The sequence below is a fragment of the Dendrobates tinctorius genome, unplaced genomic scaffold, assembly GCF_039654945.1.
Source record: "Dendrobates tinctorius isolate UK_male_01 unplaced genomic scaffold, ASM3965494v1 ptg000178l, whole genome shotgun sequence".
Lineage (NCBI taxonomy): Eukaryota > Metazoa > Chordata > Amphibia > Anura > Dendrobatidae > Dendrobates > Dendrobates tinctorius.
This window is the reverse complement of record NW_027361845.1, coordinates 2,730,814-2,753,815: the sequence shown is the minus strand read 5'-3', so window position 1 is coordinate 2,753,815 and position 23,002 is coordinate 2,730,814. Positions and strand designations below refer to the sequence as shown.

Sequence of the window (23,002 nt, the reverse complement as noted above, 5' to 3'; positions counted from 1 at the left end):
CATCAGACTCTGCGGGGTTCAGGGGAATCCAGTCACACTCCTCAGCATCAAACTCTGCGGGGTTCAGGGGAATCCAGTCACACTCCTCAGCATCAGACTCTGCGGGGGAGGGAATCCAGTCACACTCCTCAGCATCAGACTCTGCGGGGTTCAGGGGAATCCAGTCACACTCCTCAGCATCAGACTATGCGGGGGGAGGGAATCCAGTCACACTTCTCAGCATCAGACTCTGCGGGGTTCAGGGGAATCCAGTCACACTCCTCAGTGTCATGATCCCAGTGCAGGTATTGACCTGCATGTCAGGGGTTAATGTCTTGAGCTCAGTGCAGGCTTTGACCTGCACACCTGGGGTTAATTATTGTGGCCTCTCTTTGGTTCAGGCAGAGCTTTTTATAGCCCTGAGAAACTCCAATCCCTGTCAGTTATACTTTTGCCTTTGGCCGAGTGTTGTGACCCCTGTGTGCATGTTCGTTGTCTTATAGCTTGCTTATATGGTTCTGATCCGGTTCTGTCCCCCGTTGTGAGTTTGCCTGTTGATTCTGTACTGTATATCTGCTTCTCTGGTTTCTGACTCCTTGGTTACGTCTTGACTATCCGTTCTGTCTTGCCCTTTGGTAATTGTCGTGCTATCTCGAGCTTTGACCCCAGCCTGATCTGGTTTATTTCCCTGTCTATGCCTATTAGTAACTTTGTTCCGTAGTTACCCTGCTAGGAGTACTCTTGCAGCTCCTAACTCTCGGGAGTTTAGGCCACGCCCCCAGCAGTCACGTGCTTCAGGTCCTGTGGGTCTGAAGCACGCCTCTTCTCTGCTGCTGCCCGCTCCACAGGTATCTCTGAGCACAGGTTGTCTTACTCAGGACATGCGCACTGGCTCAGTGAGCAAGTGCAGTGCGGTGTTCCTGACATTATAACTGACCGAGAACTTTTTTTTTTTTCTCTCCTCACTTCTGCAGCATGGACCCAATGCATGCCTTATCTGAGCAGGTGAAATGCTTGACTCAGTCGCTGCAGAAGCTAAGTTTGCAACACCAAGCTCTGGCCCAGTCCCAGCGGCAGGTTGCGGACTCGGTTCAGGGGGTGCTTTCCGCAGGCTTTCAGCAGGTGGGGAATAGAGATGTCATTTTAGTCCCACCTTAATCCCCGGTTAAATTGCCAGATACGTTTGCTGGTGACAAAAATGAATTTAGAGCGTTTAAAGAGGGCTGTAAGCTCTTTTTCTCCTTGAGACCCCGCTCCTCTGGGGATGAGAAACAGGGTGGGGGTAGTTATGTCCCTCCTTAGGGGGTCCCCACAAGCCTGGGCATTTTCTCTTTCCTCTTCTGCCCCAGAGAGAATGACTGTGGATGCGTTTTTTGAGGCCTTAGGGCTTATTTACGATGAGCCAGATAGAGTGCGTTTGGCTGAGGACAAGGTGATGAGTGTCAGGGGAAGCACTCGGCCGAGTGGTTTTGTTCTGAATTTAGGCGATGGGCAGCTGAAGTTTTTTGGAGTGATACCGCCCTTCGGGGGCTGTTCCATAGAGGCCTGTGTGAACGTCTGAAGGATGCCCTGGCACTCCATCCTCCACCTGACTCCCTGGAGGATGCCATGACCCAAGCGGTTCGCATGGATCGCAGACTGCGGGCAAGAGGTGTTATGCAACTTGAAACATCATTATTCTCCAGTGGAGTTGAGACCCGGACTCCTCCGGTGGCTATGGAGCTGAGCGCTGTCACCTGTGATGAGAAGGAAAGAAGACGCGGCCGGGAGAAGCAGTTGTGCTTCTATTGTGGGGAATCTGGACATTGGAAGAAGGACTGCCCCTCCTGTCCGTCATCCTCTAAGGTGGCGGGAAACGACTAGGTCTGGGTCGTAGTTGAGGAGGCTACCCAGACCTTCAGGTACCATTTTCCTCACTTGCAAAAATTGTGCTTCGGGTGGAGCTGGAACTTGGTGATGGTCCTGTTCAGACTACCGCCTTTGGTGACTGTGGCTCTGCTGTTAACCTGATTGATGCCCGGATTATGACTTTTAATAAGATAGGGACAGTCAGGCTTCAGGATCCTGTTAAACTTGTGGCAATTAACTCGTCCTCTCTTACCCGGAACGGTATCTGTTTCAGGTCTGAACTTTTTTCTCTGAAAGTGGGTTCCACTGATGTGGAAAAATTAACTTGTCTTGTGTTAGATAACTTGCCTGCAGGACTGGTACTGGGGATGCCTTGGCTACAACGCCATAATCCTACCATTGATTGGGTGACAGGGGAGATCACTCAATGGGGATGTAAAGATAAGTGTTGTAACCTGGGGCCTTTTGTTAACTCTGTTAAAACCGTATCTGTGTTGCCTGTCTGTCTGGAAGGTAGTCCGGAGTACCTGAAGGATTTCGAAGACGTATTTTCCGAAAGTGAGGCTGAGGCGCTGCCACCACATAGACCCTACGATTGGGCCATTGATTTAGTACCCGGAGCCAAGTTACCTACAGTTGTGGCCAAAAGTGTTGACACCCCTGCAATTCTGTCAGATAATACTCAGTTTCTTTCTGAAAATGATTGCAAACACAAATTCTTTGGTATTATTATCTTAATTTAATTTGTTTTAAATGAAAAAACACAAAAGAGAATGAAGGAAAAAGCAAAACATTTATCATTTCACACAAAACTCCAAATAAGGGCCAGACAAAAGTATTGGCCCCTCAGCCTAATACTTGGTTGCACAACCTTTAGCCAAAATAACTGCGACCAACCGCTTCCGGTAACCATCAATGAGTTTCTTACAATGCTCTGCTGGAATTTTAGACCATTCTTCTTTGGCAAACTGCTCCAGGTCCCTGATATTTGAAGGGTGCCTTCTCCAAACTGCCATTTTTAGATCTCTCCACAGGTGTTCTATGGGATTCAGGTCTGGACTCATTGCTGGCCACCTTAGAAGTCTCCAGTGCTTTCTCTCAAACCATTTTCTAGTGCTTTTTGAAGTGTGTTTTGGGTCATTGTCCTGCTGGAAGACCCATGACCTCTGAGGGAGACCCAGCTTTCTCACACTGGGCCCTACATTATGCTGCAAAATTTGTTTGGTAGTCTTCAGACTTCATAATGCCATGCACACGGTTAAGCAGTCCAGTGCAGTGCAGTCCAGAGCAAAGCAACCCCAAAACATCAGGGAACCTCCGCCATGTTTGACTGTAGGGACTGTGTTCTTTTCTTTGAATGCCTCTTTTTTTCTCCTGTAAACTCTATGTTGATGCCTTTGCCCAAAAAGCTCTACTTTTGTCTCATCTGACCAGAGAAAATTCTTCCAAAACATTTTAGGCTTTTTCAGGTAAGTTTTGTCAAACTCCAGCCTGACTTTTTTATGTCTCGGGGTAAGAAGTGGGGTCTTCCTGGGTCTCCTACCATACAGTCCCTTTTCATTCAGACGCCGACGGATAGTATGGGTTGACACTGTTGTACCCTCGGACTGCAGGGCAGCTTGAACCAGTTTGGATGTTAGTCGAGGTTCTTTATCCAACATCTGCACAATCTTGCGTTGAAATCTCTTGTCAATTTTTCTTTTCCGTCCACATCTAGGGAGGTTAGCCACAGTGCCATGGGCTTTAAACTTATTGATGACACTGCGCACGGTAGACACAGGAACATTCAGGTCTTTGGAGATGGACTTGTAGCCTTGAGATTGCTCATGCTTCCTCACAATTTGGTTCCTCAAGTCCTCAGACAGTTCTTTGGTCTTCTTTCTTTTCTCCATGCTCAATGTGGTACACACAAGGACACAGGACAGAGGTTGAGTCAACTTTAATCCATGTCAACTGGCTGCAAGTGTGATTTAGTTATTGCCAACACCTGTTAGGTGCCACAGGTAAGTTACAGGTGCTGTTAATTACACAAATTAGAGAAACATCACATGAATTTTCGAACAGTGCCAATACTTTTGTCCACCCTCTTTTTTATGTTTGGTGTGGAATTATATCCAATTTGGCTTTAGGACAATTCTTTTTGTGTTTTTTCATTTAAGACAAATTAAATGAAGATAATAATACCAAAGAATTTGTGTTTGCAATCATTTTCAGGAAGAAACTGAGTATTTTCTGACAGAATTGCAGGGGTGTCAATACTTTTGGCCATAACTGTAAGGCTCGATTGTTCAATTTGTCCGGGCCTGAGCGCCAAGCCATGAAGGAGTACATAGCTGAGTGTCTCCGCAAAGGGCATATCAGGCCTTCTGTGTCACCCGTGACAGCAGGATTCTTCTTTGTGAAGAAGAAAGATGGTGGTTTGCGGCCGTGCCTCGACTTTCGGGAACTTAACAAGATAACGGTTAGGAACACTTATCCAATTCCCCTCATCCCAGACCTATGTAACCAGTTATCTGGGGCCCAATGGTTCTCCAAATTAGATCTCCGGGGGGGCCTACAACCTGATAAGGGTTCGGGAAGGGGACGAGTGGAAAACTGCGTTCCTCACATCTAAGGGACTCTTTGAAAACCTGGTTATGCCCTTCGGGTTAACTAAAGCCCCCGCTATTTTCCGGAACTTTATCAATGTTGTGTTTTCTGACCTGATAGGCCGTTTGGTTGTCATTTATTTGGATGACATTTTAGTGTATTCCCCGGACAGTCAGTCTCACTTACAACATCTATAGACAGTTCTCCAGAGACTCAGGGAGAACCACCTGTTTGCTAAATTAGAAAAATGTTCGTTTTTCGTACAGGAACTGTCTTTTTTTGGGGCTGATTGTATCTTGTGAGGGGTTTCTTATGGACCCTAAGAAGGTGCTGGCGATCGCAGACTGGGTTCAGCCTCATGATCTCAAGGGGCTCCAGTGCTTCTTGGGATTTGCAAAGTATTACCGGAGATTCATTAAAGGTTTCTCTCAAGTGGTTAAACCACTCACAGATCTTACCCAGAAGGGGGCTGATGTAAAAAATTGGTCGGAACTCGCTAAGGAGTCCTTCTCAGCTCTTAAGAAATGTTTCATGTCCGCCCCGATGTTGGTCCAGCCAGACCCGTCCAAACCATTTATTGTGGATGTGGATACTTCTGAAGTAGGGGTGGGGGCAGTTTTGTCCCAAGGTCCGGCCACCCTTACTAATCTCAAACAATGTGCCTTCTTCTCCAAGAAGTTCTCATCCGCCGAGAGAAATTACGATGTAGGCAATAGAGAACTTCTTGCGGTCAAGCTGGCATTCGAAGAATGGAGGCACTTTTTGGAAGGGGCGGCTCACCCTATCACTGTTGTCACGGATCACAAAAATTTGGCATACCTTGAATGTGCTAAGAGGCTTACTCCTAGACAAGCCCGTTGGTCACTTTTTTTTTTCACGCTTTCAGTTCTCCATTACTTTTCGACCAGGGTCCAAAAATGTTAAAGCGGATGCCCTGTCCAGAAGTTTTGACCCGGTGTCTCCCCCCGAGCCACCGTCCTCCATTCTTCCCCCAGGGGTAGTGGCGGGGGTCTCATCAGAGTTGGAACAAGAAATTTTGAGGGCTCAGTTCCTAGCTCCGACGACCAGACTAGGGGATAAATTGTTTGTTCCGGATTTATTGCGGCCTAAACTTCTGCAGGAGTTTCATGAGTCTAGGCTGAGTGCTCATCCCGGTATCACGGCCACTAGAGAGGCAGTAGCCAAGATTTTTTGATGGCCTTCACTGGGGTCCGATGTCAAGAAATTCATTGCTGCTTGTGGAGTTTGTGCCCGTTCCAAAAGCTCGCATAACCGGCCGGCTCGGGAGCTCATACCTTTACCGGTTCCTGATAGGCCATGGACTCATCTCTCCATGGATTTTATTACCGGTCTTCCACCATTCAGGGGCAATACCGTGATCTGGGTGGTGGTGGATAGGTTTTCAAAACAGGCCCATTTCATTCCCTTGGCAGCACTACCCTCAGCAGAAAGATTGTCAAGGTTGTTCGTGCAGCATGTGGTCCAATTGCATGGGGTACCCCTGAATGTGGTGTCTGACAGAGGTGTGCAGTTTGTGGCCAAATTTTGGCGGGCATTCTATATGAAATTGGGCATCTCACTCTCCTTCTCGTCTGCATATCACCCGGAGAGTAATAGTCAGACGGAACGCACCAATCAATCCCTGGCACAAATTCTCAGGTGTCTGACCTCCGCCAGACAGGAGGATTGGTGTGATGCGTTACCGTTGGCGTAATTCGCTTTTAACAACCGGGTGAGTCAGTCCACCAACATGTCCCCATTCCTAATAAATTATGGGTTTAATCCTCATTTTGGGGAGTTTTCACGGGTGGATTCCGGTTGTCCAGGGGCAGAGGGGTCCGTCCAACGGTTAAAAAACCTCTGGGCTGAAGTCCAGCTTAATATCTCTCGGGCCCAGGGGAGGTACAAATATTTTGCTGACAAAAAGAGGGCCCCGGGACACATGTTTCAGGTGGGGGAGAAGGTTTGGCTTTCCACACGTAACATTAACTTGAAGGTACCGTCAGCTAAATTGGGACCAAAGTTCATTGTTTCGTACGAGATTGTGGAGATAGTCAACCCGGTGGCATATAGGTTGCGTCTCCCCGCCTCCTTAAAGATATCCAATGTGTTCCATAAATCTCTGTTGAAACCCGTGGGGTCTGTCAAGGAGGACTCCGAGTCTGTTGTTCCTCCAGTGTTGGTGGAGGGTCACTTGGAATATAAGGTTGGACATATTGTGGACTCTCAGCGGGTGCGCCGCTCTTTGCAGTACCTGGTACACTGGAAGGGATATGGACCGGAGGATCGCTCATGGGTCCCTGCTCACTCTGTACATGCAGATCGCCTGGTTCGGGCTTTCCATGCCAAGTACCCGGGGAAGCCTGGGGGTCCAGAGGCCCCTCGTTGAGAGGGGGGTACTGTCATGATCCCAGTACAGGTTTTGACCTGCACATCAGGGGTTAATTATTGTGGCCTCTCTTTGGTTCAGGCAGAGCTTTTTATTGCCCTGAGATACTCCAATCCCTGTCAGTTATACTTTTGCCTTTGGCCGAGTGTTGTGACCCCTGTGTGCATGTTCGTTGTCTTATAGCTTGCTTATATGGTTCTGATCTGGTTCTGTCCCCCGTTGTGAGTTTGCCTGTTGATTTTGTACTGTATATCTGCTTCTCTGGTTTCTGACTCCTTGGCTACGTCTTGACTATCCGTTCTGTCTTGCCCTTTGGTAATTGTCGTGCTTTGACCCCGGCCTGATCTGGTTTATGTCCCTGTCTATGCCAATTAGTAACTTTGTTCCGTAGTTACCATTCTAGGAGTTTTCCGGCAGCTCCTAACTCTCGGGAGTTTAGGCCACGCCCCCAGCAGTCACATGCTTCAGGTCCTGTGGGTCTGAAGCACGCATCTTCTCTGCTGCTGCCCGCTCCACAGGTATCTCTGAGCACAGGTTGTCTTACTCAGGACACGCGCACTGGCTCAGTGAGCAAGTGCAGTGCGGTGTTCCTGACACTCAGCATCAGACTCTGCAGAGTTCAGGGGAATCCGGTCACACTCCTCAGCATCAGACTCTGCAGAGTTCAGGAAAATCCAGTCACACTCCTTAGCATCAGACTCTGCGTGGGAGGGAATCCAGTCACACTCCTCAGCATCAGACTCTGCAGAGTTCAGGGAAATCCAGTCACACTCCTCAGCATCAGACTCTGTGGGGTTCAGGGGAATCCAGTCACACTCCTCAGCATCAGACTCTGCTGGGGAGGGAATCCAGTCACACTCCTCAGCATCAGACTCTGCGGGGGAGGGAATCCAGTCACACTCCTCAGCATCAGACTCTGCAGAGTTCAGGGAAATCCAGTCACACTCCTCAGCATCAGACTCTGCGGGGTTCAGGGGAATCCAGTCACACTCCTCCGCATCAGACTCTGCAGAGTTCAGGGAAATCCAGTCACACTCCTCAGCATCAGACTCTGCGGGGTTCAGGGGAATCCAGTCACACTCCTCAGCATCAGACTCTGCGGGGGAGGGAATCCAGTCACACTCCTCAGCATCAGACTCTGCGGGGTTCAGGGGAATCCAGTCACACTCCTCAGCATCAGACTCTGCGGGGGAGGGAATCCAGTCACACTCCTCAGCATCAGACTGCAGAGAGAGGGGATCCAGTCACATTCTCAGCATCAGACTGCAGGGGGAGAGATGAAGCTGTGCTGATACATGAGATCTAGTGACGGCACACAGACCTCACATGCAGCTTGTGTTTCGGGGAGAGATCAGTATTGATCTGATTGATAGGTGAATATCAGGGGGTCTAAAAATGATTGAAGGAATAAAAGTGTCCTCGGCTTGGGAAGTACGGTATCTCTCTTCTAATTTTAGGCTTAGATGACAAGGAGGAGAGCGCACTTATCAAGATCCTGGTATCTTCCATACGACAGGCAGCAGAAGGGACCGCTCCAATAGGCAGAGGACCTATAAAGAAGGTACGTCAGCGAATCCCGAGGGGGTGTACTTAGAAGACACATGCCAGCAAGTTCCCAATGACTGATATAATAACCAGGTCACACAGCTGTGAGAAAGTCGGGTAGGGCCTTGTTCACACATTGTTTATTTGATGTTTTTTTTCATGCGGAAAGAAAACAAATGTTATATAGTAAAAGCAAAATCTTAAAGGGAACCTGTCAGCAGGATTGTGCTCAGTAACCTACAGTCAGTGTCAGGTCGGCGCCATTATACTGATTACAATGATACCTGGTGATGAAATCCATCTTGTGGTTGTTGTGTAATCTTTATTTTCAGTTTTGAGTTATTGATATGCTCGTGCCCCGGGGCGACCTGTGGGCGGAGCTTTATGCGGCCTGTGGGTGGAGCTGTATACACCCTGTGGGCGGGGCTGTGACAGCCTGTGGGCAGGCCTGTGACAGCTTGTGGGCGGGGCTTTTTGTGATTCTCTGCTTACATATGCATCAGTGTGGCTTATGACAGGTCACTGATCCCTCACTGAGCCGCCCCCCTATTTTACATACTGAATATACTATTGTTTGGAAAAGAAATCACATTCATCAGGCGTGATACGATGGATACTATGCATATATCCATGTTATGTAGGCGTTTTGTTGGGAAAAAAAATTAAAATGGCGCCTGCGCAGTAGCATCTCTTTCTGACGCCATTTTTTAAATCAAGCGTGAATTCTTTTCAGCGTTTTTGCTGCACAAATGGGTCAGTACCAAAAATAACAAAAAGTTCATAACACATGCACCAAAACTGCGCATAATTTCCATTTGCATTTTTTTTGGTCATAGTCTGCATTTGTCATGAAGTAAAAGTAAGGGCCAAACACATACCTTGGTGTTGACTTGTAGTGTATTTTCCAATTTTGTCTTCTATACGCTGTGGAAATTTCCATACTGTACCTCCCATAACATTATTTTTACTGCTGATTTTCCCTGTAAATAGGGCTGGTAGATCAGGGAAAATTCAGCCTCCTTCCTGCATTGCAGAGCTAACTTCCTCAGTTCCAGCAGCTTGTTTTGTTTTTTTTTGTTGCTTTGTTATGCAGCAATCAAAACTGACAAGTGTTCTTAGTGAATAGCACTTTAGGAAGCTCTGCTTCTCTGGACAGTTTTTGGTGCAGCTTTTCATCTCCTGTAGAGGTTTTTTTAGCATGTTTTTGTTCTGAACTGTTTTTTTTTTTTTTTTGCAGCCTTTTGATTGGATGGTACCTAGTTTGAAGCATTTTTCCATCCATCTGCTTCAAACAACTGACGTATGCATCCTTTTTTTTTTTCTTTTTTTTTCTAAACCTGAGAAAAACCGCTCCAAAATCTGAACATGTGAAATGCAAAGTGGTTTTACAATACAATTAAATAGGAAGAGGCTTTCAAGCTTTTTTTTTTTTTTAAGCTGTTTTTGTGTAGGTGTTTCACTCTGTGTGCACATAACCCTAAAGTGGAGTAGGGCAACAGAATGCATTAGAAACAAACCTGGAGAATGGCAGCCTGTTTTACTATGCAAAAAAAGACGGATGTTGCACTTGCATGACTGATAAAAGCAGTCATAGGCGGATCCAGACATAATAAAAGAGCAGCAGCTTGTAAGGAGTCGTCTCCACTTCCTATTTTCCTAAATTTTAATAATTAAAGTATGTCACTCTTTTGATCGCGTCTATATCGGCAACATAGTCCGCAAAACGTTTTGTTGAAATGACAGCGGCCATTTGTCATTTTAGATCCTGTCTGCGAAAGATAAGAAGGCGCACTCCGAGGATAGGCTACGACTCAGCCGCCACATGATCTTAACATTACCCTATCTCCTGGCCAAGGTACCGCCGTCTAGATGATGAGGGCGAACTATAATACAGGTTATCAGATAACCTGAGAGAAGTCCGTGGCGATTCTTGGTGGAACCGTGTGCAGTTTTTGCCGCTTGTTTCCTTAAAGTGTGCCACAAACCAGGAGTGCAAAATCTCTTAAGGCAAGCGGTGTGTTTTTCTTGTCTCTTCTGACCCAGTTCGATGCCATTTCCCTCTATGCTTCCAGTTCTCCGCGGATGAAGACAAGATGCGAGCTCTGCTAAACGTGGTGCAGTTCCTAGAACTAGAGATTTACTCTACAGAGAGGCTGGAGAAGGTGAGGAGGACGGAGAGGCCACAGACGGAGGCCAAGGCCTGTCCTGCAGTGCTTCACCTTCATCCCTTTCTTCTCCTTGTCAGAATTTAGACCTCCTCTTGACCCAAGTGCAAGATATCCTGGAGAAGCACACAGAGCCGCAGGTGCTGGAGGCCTGCTCTCGGACGCTGTACATCTTGTGTGACCCGGGCCTGGCGTTCTCCAAGAGGACGGACATTGTGCTCAGCCAGTTATTGGACAGACTCACCGCTCATTTCCACAGTCACCTGCCAGACATTTTGCAGGTATCTGGAGACAGGAGAGGAGCACATGGGGGAAAGGAAGGCTTTTACTAGGACACCGCCTGAAGTGTGGGAAGGTCCTACTGAATATAGAGGTGAACCTGCTGCCAATATTCAGAGGTCGGTGCTCTAACCGTAGCTATGGGGTTGTTAAAAACAAGGCAAGGGACTTCTGTGACTAGTGGGGGTCCTCTTGTGACCACTGGAAGATATGCATACACCCTGCTTTTAATTTCCGCCGTTCTCTCCTTATTCTAGGTGATGGATCTAGATGATGATGACATGTACAATACTGCAGCCACCATGAAGAGGCTTTCTGCCCTGTACAGGTGACACAACACGGACATTATACGCGTAGCGCCATCATCTCACCGTCACTGAAGGACTCAGACCTGGGGTTACAGCTGCTACCAATCACTAAGTGATGAAAGAGTTTGCTCCTCTGACCCGCTGCACTCCTCCCACAGCAACTGAGATAAACGGGAGGCTGAGGCACCAACATTCTTGTGGAGTTCTTTTTAATTCTTTTCCACTCATACTGTTTTATTTTCCACTGGCTTTAAAAATGTAGCCCATCTCCGAATCTTGACTAGGCTGCAGGCCAGTTAATCGGCTCAGGGCTGACCGCTGAAGGTGGCCATCAGCGTCTACTGCTTCCTTGTCTTCTGCTGATCTGCAGCCCTCAGACGTCTCTGCTAGAGGTATGGAGACTCGGCACGAGACATTCCCAGTCACATGCAGACTTGGATGAGGAGCAGACTGTCCTTTGTGAGCTATGACCCCAACCTCTTTGTCCCCAGAGGTAGCTTTTTATAAGTGCCCTCACCAAATTCTCTCAAATTCAGAAATTGAGAAAGGACTCCCCAAGATATGGATTCCTGACAGGCGTTTTGCTAAACCAAAACTGCTATGTCCCTATCTCGGTCCATGCTTCCTTGTCCTGGGTGTCACTGCTCTCTTTCATGCTCCACGTCGGGTTTTGCAAGTTGCCCAGGGTGGCTCAGTGATGTCCTCGCCCCAGACCTATGTAAGGCCCATTAGGACACAGAATTAAGATGTGTTTGGTGTGCACCACCATCAGCTGGCTTTACGACACAGTTCACCCCCTGCGGTTCACCACCTTCATTTACCCCTTGGTTGCAGTTAGCTTTTATGTTGCTGTTTTTTGTCTGCGGTTCCTTTGCTGACCTTTGGACTTGCTGTGTCCTGTCTACATCTGCCCACCTGTGGTCTCCAGTTGCCAAGTCCTCACTCTCCATGTGTTTCTCTGTGTTAGTGCACCTGTGCCGAGTCTCCAGCCTCATAGCCGTCCTCCTTCTGACATCTTCCTCGCTGAATAGTTTGTATTATGGCCTCTGTGCCGAGCCTCCAGCCTCACAGCCGTCCTTCTTCTGGCATCTTCCTCCGACTAGTTTGTCTGTGTTAGGGCCCCTGTGCCGAGCCTCCAGCCTCATAGCCGTCCTTCTTCTGGCATCTTCCTCTGTCTAGTTTGTCTGTGTTAGGGCCCCTGTGCCGAGCCTCCAGCCTCATAGCCGTCCTTCCTCTAGCATCTTCCTCTGACTAGTTTGTCTGTGTTAGGGCCCCTGTGCCGAGCCTCCAGCCTCATAGCCGTCCTTCTTCTGGCATCTTCCTCTGACTAGTTCGTCTGTGTTAGGGCCCCTGTGCCGAGCCTCCAGCCTCATAGGCGTCCTTCTTATGGCATCTTCCTCTGACTAGTTTGTCTGTGTTAGAGCCCCTGTGCCGAGCCTCCAGCCTCCTATCCGTTCTCCTTCTGGCATCTTCCTCTGACTAGTTTGTCTGTGTTAGGGCCCCTGTGCCGAGCCTCCAGCCTCATAGCCGTCCTTCCTCTGGCATCTTCCTCTGACTAGTTTGTCTGTGCTAGGGCCCATGTGCCGAGCATCTAGCCTCATAGCCGTCCTTCCACTGGTATCTTTCTCTGACTAGTTTGTTGGTGTTAGGGCCCCTTTGCCAAGCCTCATAGCCGTCCTTCCTCTGGCATCTTCCTCTGACTAGTTTGTCTGTGTTAGGGCCCCTGTGCCGAGCCTCCAGCCTCATAGCCGTCCTCCTTCTGGTATCTTTCTCTGACTAGTTCGTCTGTGTTAGGGACCTTGTGCCGAGCCTCCAGCCTCATAGCCGTCGTCCTCCTTCTGGTATCTTTCTCTGACTAGTTTGTTGGTGTTAGGGCCCCTGTGCCGAGCCTCCAGCCTCATAGCCGTCCTCCTTCTGGTATCTTTCTCTGACTAGTTCGTCTGCGTTAGGGACCTCGTGCCGAGCCTCCAGCCTCATAGCCGTCGTCCTCCTTCTGGTATCTTTCTCTAACTAGTTTGTTGGTGTTAGGGCCCCTGTGCCGAGCCTCCAGCCTCATAGCTGTCCTCCTTCTGGTATCTTTCTCTGACTAGTTCGTCTGTGTTAGGGACCTTGTGCCGAGCCTCCAGCCTCATAGCCGTCGTCCTCCTTCTGGTATCTTTCTCTGACTAGTTTGTTGGTGTTAGGGCCCCTGTGCCGAGCCTCCAGCCTCATATCCGTCCTCCTTCTGGCATTTTCCTCTGACTAGTTCGTTAGAGCCCGTTCTTCTACTTGCCTCCCGCAGCGGCTCATTTCGTTGTGGTTGTTGTAGCCTCCGTATTACTTGCTGGAGGTTATCGGGCCAAGACATCTGGACTGCGCTCAAGGCAAGGACATCATTCACTGAGCACATGGAAGATGTTGTGTTGGTCCGTTCTCACTTTCCTGGCTACCTCTCAGAATGTCTTGGACTCGGGGTTCAGTCTGAGCCTCCTCAGGGTAAAGATGTGTCCACGATCTCGACAGCTGCAGACACCATCTCTTTGGCAGTGGTTTACGCTGTTCCTTCTTACCGACGGGGCCATGAGATCTTAGTTTGGTCTTTAAGGCGCTACAGTTTCTTCTATTTTAGCCCCTCCATGGACCCTGCTTCCATGTGTTCCTCTTCGGTGGCCAGCACTTCCATTACAATTGTCTTCTTTCAAGATTTTGCCAAGGTAGTCCTCCACCTTAGTGTTGATATAGCATGGTCCTCTTTTTGCCCCTCTCCTTCCCATCCCATAAAAAAAAATCACTTTACAACCTTGGCATAGCCTGAGCCTTGCGTATGTACTGCTCTCCAGCCACCTGTTGCTGGCCGGCTGATTCCCTGTTCATTCTTGCAGAGTGCAGTGTGCCGGCATCCAGCGTCACCATAGCCGGTTGGACCCCCAGTGGTAGACGATGCTGACCACTCAGTGGTCCATTCTTGTGACTTGTCCAGTCTATCCTGGTGGTGATGGCCTCTTGGGTTATTCCTAACACAGTCCCTGCCCTACAGGTGTGCAGAGCGGCCACAGGGTTGTCCTGTCACACCTTCGGTTTCTGCGGGAGGATAGTGGGTGGTGAGAAGTGCAATCGTAGCAGCAGCAGCTGTAACCCAAGGGCTGGTGTCCCCCAGTGTACGGATGAAAGACGGCTTATACAGGTAAGTAAGAAAAAGCCAACTTTATTGCCTCCTTCACTACAGCGCTCATGATCTCACCCGATGGGAGCTGTTTGATCCCTGCTGTCATATTCTGGAGAAGGCAATAGACACATCGGAGGTTCCTGAGCAGGTGATGCGTCTGGTGTCAGAGCCGTATCTACAGGACATTATTATCAGGCACTGAGCATCTTCTCTCCTACAGATTGTGGTCCCGGCACTTGTCTGCGGTCACTTCTCCCTGTTATGGGAGCTTTCTCATTACTCCATGGTCCAGCCCTCAGAGGTAAGGGTATGTCGGTGCACGCTTCTTCCGTGTACATACAGGGTATATCGGTGCACTCTCCTGCCGTGTAAGTACAGGGTATGTCAGTGCGCGCTTCTCCTGTGTAAATACCGTGTATGCCGTGTACATACAGGGTATATCGTGCACTCTCCTCCTGCCGTGTAAGTACAGGGTATGTCGGTGCACGCTCCTCCTGCCGTGTAAGTACAGGGTATGTCGGTGCACGCTCCTCCTGCCGTGTACATAGAGGGTATGTCAATGCACGCTTCTCCTGCTGTGTAAATACAGGGTGTGTCGGTGCACGCTCCTGCCGTGTACATACAGGGTGTGTCGGTGCGCGCTCCTTCTGCCTTGTACATACAGGGTATGTTGGTGCATGCTCCTCCTGCCGTGTACATAGAGGGTATGTCAGTGCACTCTCCTGCCGTGTACATACAGGATATGTCGGTGCATGCTCCTCCTGCCGTGTACATACAGGATATGTCGGTGCGCGCTCCTCCTGCCGTGTACATACAGGGTATGTCGGTGCATGCTCCTCCTGCCGTGTACATACAGGGTATGTCGGTGCATGCTCCTGCCGTGTACATACAGGGTATGTTGGTGCACGCTCCTTCTGCCGTGTACATACAGGATATGTCGGTGCATGCTCCCTCTGCCGTGTACATACAGGATATGTCGGTGCATGCTCCTTCTGCCGTGTACATACAGGATATGTCGGTGCACTCTCCTCCTCCCGTGTACATACAGGGTATGTTGGTGCACGCTCCTCCTGCCGTGTACATACAGGATATGTCGGTGCACTCTCCTCCTGCCGTGTACATACAGGGTATGTCGGTGCATGCTCCTCCTGCCGTGTACATACAGGGTATGTTGGTGCACTCTCCTCCTGCCGTGAACATAGAGGGTATGTCGGTGCATGCTCCTTCTGCCGTGTACATACAGGATATGTCGGTGCATGCTCCTCCTGCCGTGTACATAGAGGGTATGTCGGTGCATGCTCCTTCTGCCGTGTACATACAGCGTATGTCGGTGCATGCTCCTTCTGCCGTGTACATACAGGGTATGTCGGTGCACGCTCCTTCTGCCGTGTACATACAGGATATGTCGGTGCATGCTCCTTCTGCCGTGTACATACAGGATATGTTGGTGCACGCTCCTTCTGCCGTGTACATACAGGATATGTTGGTGCACGCTTCTTCTGCCGTGTACATACAGGGTATGTCGGTGCACTCTCCTCCTGCCGTGTACATACAGGGTATGTCGGTGCACTCTCCTCCTGCCGTGTACATACAGGGTATGTCGGTGCACTCTCCTCCTGCCGTGTACATACAGGATATGTTGGTGCACGCTCATTCTGCCTTGTACATACAGGGTATGTCGGTGCACTCTCCTGCCGTGTACATACAGGGTATGTCGGTGCACTCTCCTCCTGCCGTGTACATACAGGGTATGTTGGTGCACTCTCCTCCTGCCGTGTACATACAGGATATGTTGGTGCACGCTCCTTCTGCCTTGTACATGCGGGGTATGTTGGTGCACGCTCCTTCTGCCGTGTACATACGGGGTATGTCGGTGCATGCTCCTTCTGCCATGTACATACAGGGTATGTCGGTGCACTCTCCTCCTGCCGTGTACATACAGGGTATGTTTGTGCACTCTCCTCCTGCCGTGTACATACAGGATATGTCGGTGCACGCTCCTCCTGCCGTGTACACACAGGGTATGTCGGTGCACTCTCCTCCTGCCGTGTACATACAGGATATGTTGGTGCACTCTCCTCCTGCCGTGTGCATACAGGGTATGTCGGTGCACTCTCCTCCTGCAGTGTACATACAGGATATGTCGGTGCACTCTCCTCCTGTCGTGTACATACAGGATATGTTGGTGCACGCTCCTCCTGCCGTGTACACACAGGGTATGTCGGTGCACTCTCCTCCTGCCGTGTACATACAGGATATGTCGGTGCACGCTCCTCCTGCCGTGTGCATACAGGGTATGTCGGTGCACTCTCCTCCTGCCGTGTACATACAGGATATGTCGGTGCACTCTCCTCCTGCCGTGTACATACAGGATATGTTGGTGTACTCTCCTCCTGTCGTGTACATACAGGATATGTTGGTGCACTCTCCTCCTGCCGTGTACATACAGGATATGTTGGTGTACTCTCCTCCTGCCGTGTACATACAGGATATGTCGGTGCACTCTCCTCCTGCCGTGTACATACAGGATATATTGGTGCACGCTCCTCCTGCCGTGTACATACAGGATATGTTGGTGCACGCTCCTCCTGCCGTGTACATACAGGATATGTCGGTGCACTCTCCTCCTGCCGTGTACATACAGGATATGTTGGTGCACGCTCCTCCTGCCGTGTACACACAGGGTATGTTGGTGCACGCTCCTCCTGCCGTGTACATACAGGATATGTTGGTGCACTCTCCTCCTGCCGTGTACATACAGGATATGTTGGTGCACGCTCCTCCTGCCGTGTACATACAGGATATGTCGGTGCACTCTCCTCCTGCCGTGTACATACAGGATATGTTGGTGCACGCTCCTCCTGCCGTGTACACACAGGGTATGTTGGTGCACGCTCCTCCTGCCGTGTACACACAGGATATGTCGGTGCACTCTCCTCCTGCCGTGTACATACAGGATATGTTGGTGCACGCTCCTCCTGCCGTGTACACACAGGGTATGTTGGTGCACGCTCCTCCTGCCGTGTACATACAGGATATGTCGGTGCACTCTCCTCCTGCCGTGTACATACAGGATATGTTGGTGCACGCTCCTCCTGCCGTGTACATACAGGATATGTCGGTGCACGCTCCTCCTGCCGTGTACATACAGGATATGTTGGTGCACTCTCCTCCTGCCGTGTACATACAGGATATGTTGGTGCACGCTCCTCCTGCCGTGTACACACAGGGTATGTCGGTGCACTCTCCTCCTGCCTTGTACATACAGGATATGTCGGTGCACTCTCCTCCTGCCGTGTGCATACAGGATATGTCGGTGCACGCTCCTCCTGCCATGTACACACAGGGTATGTCGGTGCACTCTCCTCCTGCCGTGTACATACAGGATATGTCGGTGCACTCTCCTCCTGCCGTGTACATACAGGATATGTCGGTGCATGCTCCTCCTGCCGTGTACATACAGGGTATGTCGGTGCATGCTCCTCCTGCCGTGTACATACAGGATATGTTGGTGCACTCTCCTCCTGCCGTGTACATACAGGATATGTTGGTGCACTCTCCTCCTGCCGTGTACACACAGGGTATGTCGGTGCACTCTCCTCCTGCCGTGTACATACAGGATATGTCGGTGCACTCTCCTCCTGCCGTGTACATACAGGATATGTTGGTGCACGCTCCTCCTGCCGTGTACATACAGGGTATGTCGGTGCACAGTTCCAAGGTTAATAAGGTGCAGTCCCCTGTATAGCCCAGTCTTGTGTCCACCTCCTTCCCCTGTATCTCTCTGGTTCCCCGTGGTGCGGTTATACAGCAGGACATTCTCTGTTATGCGCTCTCTCACTGATCAGGATTCGCTGGACGCTTTACAGAAGAGTCTTGTCCTGTTTGTGACCCTGTGTCAGAGCCTCCTGTCTGATGTTCACTGCAGCGTGAGAGAGCAGGTAACGGACCACCATCATCAGACCACACCCTTCACGCTTTATTAGGACGGGTCTTTATTTTTATGTTTTCTTTTTGTCAGTATCTTGTGAAGGAGGGTGTGAAGCCGGCTGAGGAGCGGATCCTGCTCCATACCTGACCGATGTCAGCTGTGTTACATGGCCACCATCTGCCTGTGCCTGCAGTGACCTGCGCCAGCTCCCATCGCTACTGCACACTAACCGTTTAAATGCTGCTGTCAATCTCTAACAGCGGCATTTAAGTGACATCATTGTCATTACCCTGGTATTTCAGTATATTGTATAAGTAAGGGACTAAAAAAAATAAAAATATATAATTATAACATTACATTCACCTCCTTTTCTTCCATTAAAAATAAATGGCAATCTATTTTTAAACTTAATATATCTGGTATCGTGTCAGAAAAAATCTGAGCTGTCAAAATATATCTATAAAATCATCCGTTCAGCTTGCAAACAATAAGTCGATAGTTTTTATCCTGCTGACCTGGGAAATATTGCGGCAGGACATTTTACCCCACAATGAACGCTGCACCAAGCTTGGAGTTTTTTTCCTGTTTTTCAGTACATTACGTGGTAAAATGAGTGGTAAGACAAGGCCACTTTTTAGTGTCGGCAGGAGGCAGACACGACCTGGAACACGTCTTTTGTACAGTCTTTTTCTATATTTTTTTTTCCCAGATAATGTGGATGTTTTCCATGTTGAGTCACCTTCTCAAGGAGGACACACCGTGCACTTCACAGTGGAGTATCTCTGCAGATACAATTCACCACCGGTCACTCTCCCTGGCTGCCGGTGGGGTCCCCACAGTAGTACTAAAGGGGTGACCCAGCGACATCGGATGGGCGAGTATCTTTCTGGTCTCCCTGACTTTGCTTCCAACACACCACTTACTCCGCACGCTCTGTTCTTTCTCGAGGCCCCCTATTTTCTCTTGGGTATTTATGATTGGGTGTGCTATTCCTCCTCTATATTCCCAGGGGTTCTCTCTTTGGGACATTATCTTTCCAGTTTCTATTCCTTTATATCAATGACCCCTTTTTTATGGAACTTTTTGCCCCACTTTCTAGGGGTTTTCCGGTCTCCCCTGGCCCTCTTTGCTAGTCTCCTACCTTTTCTTTGCTCTCTCGCCATCGTCCACACAGAGGGTGCGCCAACGGGCGAAGCCATCTTCCCACCCATTGGGCCGTCTAGTTCCTCTTCTGACGCCTTCCTCCTTGCCCTCAAGGGGGATTGAAGAGCGGGAATTATTATTCTAATCAGCACTCCTCATGCTGCATTTTTTCCCGGGCTCTCCTCCTTCCCAGACCTGACCTCACTTCATTTGAAGACTTTTCTGGCACTGTTTCCAAGGGGTTTTTTTGACTCTTCCTATGATGGTGACAGGAAGTCCGCCTGATCCTCTGGATGCAGGCAGTCTTCGTTGAAACGTAAACCTTCCTGGCACGGCTGTCCCAAGGCCGCAAAACCCTTCACTTCCATGAATCCCACTACATGAAGGTTTTGCCCCACTTGACTCGCTTTCTCTCTCGAGTGGGGAGATGTCTTCTCTCCTTCAGAGAAGTCTGGATGACTAACGTTAACAACACTTGGGTAAGGGAGGTAGTTTCCTCAGGTTACAAAATTGAATTCACCTTCCTGCCCACAAAGGTTCTTTCTTTCATCCCCTCCAAAGTCTCGACCTCGTGTGTACAATATCTTCTAAGCCATCTACAACCTTTAGCATTAAGAAATAGTTTTTCCGGTTCAGACATGGCATGGTGGGTTTTTACTACTCCAACTTGTTACAGTACCCAAAAAGGGCGGACTGGCCAGACTCATCCTGGATCTGAACAGACCCAACAAATGGTTGCGGGTCCAAAGATTTCACAGTGAATCCCTCCTGTCCTTTGTTTCATCAGTCTTGCTGGGAGAATTTCTTAAGTAGACATACGTGACGCCTATCTTCACACTCCCATTGTGGAGTCCTACCAACGTTTTCTTAGCTTCACTGTTGGTTTTTCTTAATTTCTACTTCATCGCTGTATGGACTGGTGATAGCTCCCAGGTTCTTCACCAAGGGGGTTGCTCCACTGATGTTGCTACTTTGTGATAGATAGCGCTCCTTAACTCGATAATTTCTTGATCCAAGGAGAAAAACTTTTCCAGCCTCTAAATCACCTTGGAGTGATTCGATTTTATTATCTACACTCAGAAGTCTTGTCTGATGCCATCTCAGTTCCTGGAAATTCCCATGACAGTACTCATTCTTCATCTGCTTTTTTCATGAGGGTTCTGGGCAGGATGATCTCAGTTTTTGAGGCAATACCCTTCACCCAGTTTCACTTCCGGCAACTACAGTTTTCCATCGCCTATCATAAGCATCTTGGATCAAGACATTTGTTCCCCCGTTTGAGTCTATAGAGATCTTCTCTGGAGGTTAAGAGCTCTGGCACTGCGTTCCAGCAGGTCCATCATTCTTCTTCAATGGCAGATGGTGACAAACGAGGCTAGACTCTTTGGCTAAGGCGTGGTGTTTAAACATTTCTCGGGTCTCAGGATGAGTCTCGCCTCCAGATCAACTGAGGGCGATCTCTCTAGCTATCTCCCGCTTGTCCTCCCTCCTAAAGGACTTCCAGGTTCCAGTACAGACAGAGAACTTGACCACGGTCACCTACCTGAACATTTGGGAGGAATAGCAGCTGCATTGCTCTTCACAGTCCACTTTCCCGGCATGGAAAAGTGGGCAGTGGATTTTCTCAGCTGGAATACTAGATTTGAGAGAGAGGTCTCAGCAAATTTTGCCTCTACTGGGGCACCCCAAACATGGACCTTTTCACGTCTTGTCTTAATCACAAGGTCCCAGCTTATATCGCCAGATCTCGAGGGCCTTTGCAGTTGATGCTCTGGTCTTTCTGTGGGTAGAGTTCATTCTGATCTGTCTCTTCCTTCCACTTTCACCTTTGACTGACAGGTCAAAGCAGAAGGCGTTCCTGCAATCCTCATAGCTCTAGATGGGCCGCACCGAGTATGGTACTCCGACCTTATCCACGGCTCATTCGCACTGTCACCTATTCCACTCCACTCTACCTCAGCTGCATTTACAGGTGCCTACTGTTGTAGCCGACGTTCTGAATCCAAGGCGCTGTCCGATTCAATTGTGCAGAACATACAAAAAATTGACACCTATATTGAACATGTTACCAATTTTCTAAGTAACTATATCTCTAAAGGTGCTATTGACATAAAGTTCTCACCAGATGTCTGTAACAACCCATCCAATCCACACAGTTAAAGAAATCAAACCATGGATGACCATAACTTAATTTATGTGTAAAAATGAGAAATGACACTGAGAAAAAGTACTGAACATATGAAAAAAGAAAGGTGCAAAAATCCATGGAATGTCCTGACACCAGCTGAAATCTACCAGTAATTAGCAATCCTGTCACTTAGTATCAAATAATATCAGCTGGTTCAACTGATGGCCTATAAAAAGGTGTCTTATTACCAAGGTGCCACACAAGAAACATCTTATGATGTGTAAAACCAGTGAGCTGTCTCAACACCTTTGCAACCTTATTGTTGCAAAACATACTGATGGCATTGACAGAATAATTTCTAAACTACTGAAGGTTCCAGTGAGCGCTGTTGGGGAAATAATCTCAAAGTGGAAAGAACATTTCACCATAAACCAGACACAACCTGGTCTTCCTCGCAAAATTTCAGACAGGAGTGAAAATAATTAAGAGAAGGGATAGCCAAGAGCCAAGGACCGCCTGTGGAGAACTACAGATACACCTGCAATCAGTAGGTACAATTTTTTTTTTTTAAAAAACAAACTGTAAATAATGCACTGCACCTTCATGGCCTGCATGCACACTCGCCACACAACCTCCATGGCCTGTATGCATGCTCACCACACAACATCCATGGCCTGTATGCATGCTCACCACACAACCTCCATGGCCTGCATGCACACTCACCACACAACCTCCATGGCCTGCATGCACAAGATTCAAGATGAAATGAGGGTGGAGATTATGGTAAGACAATGATCCCAAACACACAGCCAAGGACACTCTCAATTGGTTTCAGAGACAGAAAATAAACACACTAGAATGACCGAGCCGATCCCTGGACCTGAATCCAATAGAAAATGTATTCAGGGAACTAAAGCTCAGAGTTCATAGAAGGAGCCCACAGGACCATAAGGATTAGAAAAATGTCTGTGAGGAAGAGTAAGAATGGGTGAAAATCACTCCTGAGCAATGCCTGTGACTAGTTTCTCCATACAGGAGGCGTCTTGAAGCTTCATCACCAACAAAGGCTTTTGTATGAAGTATTACATTTCAGTAAGCGTGTTCAATACTTTCTCCATAATTTCTCATTATTAAACATAATTTATGGACAGCTATGGTGATTTTTTTTTTTGCCTGTGTGGATTGGATGGGCTGGTAACGACCTCTGATAAGAATTTCACGGCAAGAGCACCTTTAGAAATAGATTCATTTAGAAAATTAATAACGATTTTTACTTCTATATCGCGAACATATTCCGCAGCACTTTGCATTTCAGAGGGGACTTGTACAGAAAATAAAGACATTACACATAATTCAACAGATATAAGAGGAGATGGCCCTGCTCGAACGAATACTTACATCACCCGCTGTACAACCACCAATCAGCCATTGTCCCTGGAGGGCCTGTGTATCCTGGTGTGAACACAGGGACTTCCATCCCAGGACTTTTTCTATTCCTAAGATTTCTCTCTTCAGTCCTACCTGGATGCAGGCGTCCACCTCGCCTTCCATTC

The 23,002-nt window shown here is 48.7% G+C and overlaps 1 protein-coding gene across 4 annotated transcripts in view; it reads left to right on the top strand.

The window, feature by feature from the left end:
• Window positions 1-23,002, top strand: part of STAG3 (STAG3 cohesin complex component) — a 163,541-nt gene that overhangs the window by 96,900 nt on the left and 43,639 nt on the right. For all 4 annotated transcript variants that reach the window (XR_012221409.1, XM_073551652.1, XM_073551650.1 and 1 more), the window contains 8 exons: window positions 8,263-8,366; window positions 10,113-10,205; window positions 10,423-10,512; window positions 10,596-10,796; window positions 11,052-11,122; window positions 14,308-14,395; window positions 14,468-14,548; window positions 18,096-18,188. Coding sequence is in view for 3 of the 4 variants with exons in the window: in XM_073551652.1 (XP_073407753.1) it covers window positions 8,263-8,366; window positions 10,113-10,205; window positions 10,423-10,512; window positions 10,596-10,796; window positions 11,052-11,122; window positions 14,308-14,395; window positions 14,468-14,548; window positions 18,096-18,188 (821 nt within the window). In the remaining variant the exon portion in view is untranslated. The remainder of the gene's footprint in view (window positions 1-8,262; window positions 8,367-10,112; window positions 10,206-10,422; window positions 10,513-10,595; window positions 10,797-11,051; window positions 11,123-14,307; window positions 14,396-14,467; window positions 14,549-18,095; window positions 18,189-23,002) is intronic.